The following is a 5,000-nucleotide window of genomic DNA, read 5'->3' as shown; positions in this document are numbered from 1 at the left end:
TGGGCCGGCTCTCAGAGTCCACCTGGTAGTTGATGAGCCCCCACTGCTCCAGGAAGGCGTGCACCCTGCCCCCCAGCCAAGATTACATCATCAGTAAATGACTAAACGAGGTACTCCGACTTCTCTGGAACCTCCAACACAAGTGAAGACTTGTAGTTGTAACACCGGCCAACTACAAACAACGAGCGTTCACAAGAGGTGAGCCCCTCCTCCTACACTCGCACCTCGTGTTTTGAAGTCTGTGTACCCGCGCAGAACTCCCACGCACATGGCGTGAACACACAGTTAGGGCGTCAGGGTGAGGGCGAGGGGTTCGAGAGGAGGTCAGACTGAACGGGCGAGGGGTTGAGGTTAAAGGCGGGGCTGACCTCATGATGGCGCAGACGTCCCCGGCCAGGTTGCGCCGGCAGGCCGTGGAGGTGAGGTACTCCTGGGGGTTCAGCCGGTACGTGTCGATCATGAAGTTCCGGTAGGCCAGGTAACTGGGGGAGGAGGGGGGAGGAGGGGGAGAGGTCAAACCGTGACACGGACTCACTAGAAGTGGAACGGATCCTTAATGTACTGTAAAGTGACGTGTTTGTCCACGAAGAGCAGAAGGGGCGATCTCTTACATCTCGGGCGTTTTGGATTTGTTCTTGCCGTTGAAGAACTCGGGCAGGGCTCTGCGTTCGATGGCGTGCACGCTGGGGGGAGGAGACAAGACGTTTAGACACAGGCACTCGACCCGGTTGCCCCTGGCGACAGACCCCCTCAGGGACTGAACCAGTCTCAGGTCACCTCCTGCAGAGGGTGGGGGGCTCTACCTGTTGTAGTCGAACCACGCGGCGTAGCTGGGGATGATGATGTGGTGGGTCTGCTCCGTCACGTTGTCCTCGTGGAGGTCCGACGCCTTCACCGGCTCCCCCTTCACACTGGGGGACCCCTCGGCCTCCTCCTAGGACAGAGGGGTAACCCCTCAGCACCCATCAGCCAGCACCCATCAACCATCAACCATCAATCACCCCTCGCCCATCATCAAGCACTCAGCACCCAGCACCCATCCATCATCACCCAGCACCCATCCATCATCACCCAGCACCCATCCATCATCACCCAGCACCCATCCATCATCACCCAGCACCCATCCATCATCACCCAGCACCCATCCATCATCACCCAGCACCCATCCATCATCACCCAGCACCCAGCACCCATCCATCATCACCCAGCCCCCATCCATCATCACCCAGCACCCAGCACCCATCCATCATCACCCAGCACCCATCCATCATCACCCAGCACCCATCCATCATCACCCAGCACCCATCCATCATCACCCAGCACCCATCCATCATCACCCAGCACCCATCCATCATCACCCAGCCCCCGGCACTCAGCACTCATCTCCTCACCTTTCCCGTCGTCTCCATCGACTCGTCTTCCTGTTCGTCTGAGGGAGAGAAAAGAGGCGGAGTCAATCATGGTCTGCTGCGAAGCACGCTCCAGGAAACAGACTGATTGGAGTCAGGGTCAGGGTCAGGGTCAGGGTCAGTGTCAGGGTCAGGGTCAGGGTCAGGGTCAGGGTCAGGGTCAGGGTCAGGGTCAGGGTCAGGGTTAGGGACTCACCGTTCTCTGTGCCTCCCTTCACCGGGGTGGAGTCCGAGTCTTTCTTAGCGCTGTCTGCAGAGAACAGAAATCATTAGGAGAAGAAGCAGCCAAACGAGGCCCTACCCGAACCACTGGACCAGATACTGCTGTAGTCCTGGACCACTGGACCAGATACCGCTGTAGTCCTGGACCACTGGACCAGATACCGCTATAGTCCTGGACCAGTGGACCAGATACTGCTGTAGTCCTGGACCAGTCGACCAGATACTGCTGTAGTCCTGGACCAGTGGACCAGATACCGCTGTAGTCCTGGACCACTGGACCAGATACTGCTGTAGTCCTGGACCACTGGACCAGATACTGCTGTAGTCCTGGACCAGTGGACCAGATACCGCTGTAGTCCTGGACCACTGGACCAGATACTGCTGTAGTCCTGGACCACTGGACCAGATACCGCTGTAGTCCTGGACCAGTGGACCAGATACCGCTGTAGTCCTGGACCACTGGACCAGATACCGCTGTAGTCCTGGACCAGTGGACCAGATACGGCTGTAGTCCTGGACCACTGGACCAGATACCGCTGTAGTCCTGGACCAGTGGACCAGATACCGCTGTAGTCCTGGACCACTGGACCAGATACTGCTGTAGTCCTGGACCAGTGGACCAGATACTGATGTAGTCCTGGACCAGTGGACCAGAGACCGCTGTAGTCCTGGACCACTGGACCAGATACTGCTGTAGTCCTGGCCCAGTGGACCAGATACTGCTGTCGTCCTGGACCAGTGGACCAGATACTGCTGTAGTTCTGGACCAGTGGTCCAGATACTGCTGTAGTCCTGGACCACTGGACCAGACACTGCTGTAGTCCTGGACCACTGGACCAGATACTGCTGTAGTCCTGGACCACTGGACCAGATACTGCTGTAGTCCTGGACCACTGGACCAGATACTGCTGTCGTCCTGGACCAGTGGACCAGATACTGCTGTAGTCCTGGACCACTGGACCAGAGGGTGATGGTGGATGTGTAAGGGTGAGGTTGAGGGGCTGTGTCAGGGTGAGGGTGAGACAGGAGAGGCGCCCTACTGGTCTTGGCGGGGGTCCCCTCCTCGGTGGCGGGGGCGGGCGAGGCCTCGTCCAGGTCCTTGGTGAGGTCCTCCTGCTCCTCCTCCCGCTGACCGCGCTTAGACTTGGTGTAGGGGGTGGTGGGCCTGGCACACACACACACACACACACACACACACACACACACACACACACACACACAGACACGCACAGACGCGCGCACACAAGCGGACACACACACACACACGTGTCACTTTGAATACCATTTTGAAATCACAGCAATTTTAGCAATACTTGACATGGATGGCTCTCATACACACACACACACACACACACACACACACACACCTACACACATAAACACACACAAACACACACACACAAACACACACACACCCACACACACACACACACAAACACAAACCCACACACACACTCACCCCTTCTTGGTGTTCTTCTTCTTGCTCTCCGGGGGCGGGGGCGTCGGCGACGGCGACGGCGATCGTTTCCTCTTCTTGGCGCCGGCCGGCTTCTTGTCCCGCCTCTCGTCGGGCGTGGTCACCTCGTCCGTCAGGGTCTTGGCCGAGATGCGTTTCCTCCGGGGTCCCGCCTCCCCCACCTCGTAGTCCTCCTCGTTCATCCACTCGTTGTACTGGTCCAGGTCCAGGATCCACCTGGCGTGCACCTGCAGACCACAGGTGAGTCCCAGGTGAGTCCCAGACACTTGTCCGGTTCGCTTATCAACAACTGTCACAGCGCTCTAGAGTAGGGATGTCCCGATCTGATATTTGGATCGGATCGGCCGCCGATATTAGCAAAAAAATGCATATCAATATCGGATCGGCCTGCACGGGAATATCCCGATCCGGACTCCCGATCCAGCTTGTTTTCAAAACTCCGGTCCGTGTTTTCGAGCGCACCAATGTAGGTAATCCATTCCAGTTTTTTTCAGCTTTTCCCCCCAAATCCGGTCCGCGTTGTTCAGCACACCTAGCGCACACTGTGTGTGTGGTAATTAGACTATTTTCTACTCAGGTTTTGTGTGTGTTGCTTTTATATATAATGTTATATTGTTTACAATATTGTTTACACTCTTGTTGTTCAAGAACAGAGCACTGATGCCAATTCAGTGTGTGTGTGGTAATTTGACTATTTATTATTTTGTCTATTTTGTGTTTATTTAACCCTGAATAAACAGGTCAGCTTCTCATTACCAACTATTGTGGATTATTCAAACTAACCTAATTAAGTTGGCTAGTTGTTCTTAAGAGTAAAACCCTTTTCAACATGAGTAGTACAACAAAATAAGTCAATATCTTTAATCTTTAATACATGCTTGGATCGGCCGGTATCGGTATCGGCCGATGCTAAAAGCTACAATATCGGTATCGGATCGGAAGTGCAAAAATCTGGATCGGGACATCCCTACTCTAGAGTAAGGCAGTCAATCCAAACGCTGAGGGCCCACTCTGAGTCCTTTGAGCTAAATACGGTAAGGAAAAGTTGGGAATGACCTTTTTGGGCTTCTCTGGAGTCGGAGGATCCTCCACAGCCGCCTCCACCTCGCTGGCAGAGATCCAGGTGTCGTAACTAACAAGACATAGAGGTCAGAGGTCAGGAACCGATAGATAGAGGTCAGGAACAGAGAGATGGAGGTCAGAGGTCCGGAACAGAGAGAATAGAGGTCAGAGGTCAGGAACAGAGGGAATAGATCGATAGAGGTCATATGAAGTAGACTGTATTTCTGATCGAGACGCCTTTAGTACATAACCGAATGGAGCCCGGTGGTGGACAGGAACAGTTAATGGCACTGTCCCTTTAAGGCTGACTGACCCTTAAAGGGACAGGACGCAGCGTTGTGTTTAGGGAAGGTGGAGAACGTGACACCAACCTGTCTGGAAAATAGCCCCAGTGGAGGAGCACCTGCTTGTCTCTCTTCATCACCGGACGCACCCACTCCTCTGGGAAACACACACACACACACACACACCACACACAGACAGGAAACGGGTCAAATACAACCACACATGCCATAATAACACTTCATCAACACACGGTATACTGGGTAGTAACTATGACAGTGGTTCCCAACCTCCGATTCGGGAACCACTTGGGGACCCCTGATTTGCATACCGGGACACAGGAGATAAGCTATAGGTATTTGATGATCTATATTAGTAAACCATTCCTTATTTAAAAGGTGTCCTGTATGTCCTGTATACACAAGCTTCCTGCCTAAATATTTAGGATAACAACAAACTACTAATCACTTATCACCTACAGTGAATATGATACAGTGTGTAGCAGAGCAATGACCTTCAAGGGACATTTAAAGTTGGGGTCCCATTCC

The 5,000-nt window shown here is 53.8% G+C and overlaps 1 protein-coding gene across 1 annotated transcript in view; it reads right to left on the bottom strand.

Moving 5' to 3' along the window:
• Positions 1–5,000, bottom strand: part of smarcc2 (SWI/SNF related, matrix associated, actin dependent regulator of chromatin, subfamily c, member 2) — a 17,324-nt gene that overhangs the window by 9,431 nt on the left and 2,893 nt on the right. Inside the window, exons 7-16 of the mRNA XM_056605523.1 lie at positions 4,542–4,611; positions 4,165–4,240; positions 3,091–3,335; positions 2,672–2,796; positions 1,606–1,659; positions 1,392–1,429; positions 804–934; positions 612–683; positions 369–482; positions 1–65 (exon numbers count right to left, since the gene is read on the bottom strand). The exon at positions 1–65 is cut by the window's left edge and continues 89 nt beyond it. Of these exons, the coding sequence (XP_056461498.1) occupies positions 1–65; positions 369–482; positions 612–683; positions 804–934; positions 1,392–1,429; positions 1,606–1,659; positions 2,672–2,796; positions 3,091–3,335; positions 4,165–4,240; positions 4,542–4,611 (990 nt within the window). The remainder of the gene's footprint in view (positions 66–368; positions 483–611; positions 684–803; positions 935–1,391; positions 1,430–1,605; positions 1,660–2,671; positions 2,797–3,090; positions 3,336–4,164; positions 4,241–4,541; positions 4,612–5,000) is intronic.

Source organism: Gadus chalcogrammus, chromosome 13 (assembly GCF_026213295.1).
Source record: "Gadus chalcogrammus isolate NIFS_2021 chromosome 13, NIFS_Gcha_1.0, whole genome shotgun sequence".
Lineage (NCBI taxonomy): Eukaryota > Metazoa > Chordata > Actinopteri > Gadiformes > Gadidae > Gadus > Gadus chalcogrammus.
The sequence above is the reverse complement of the archived record's forward strand: the minus strand, read 5'-3'. Positions and strand labels throughout refer to the sequence as shown.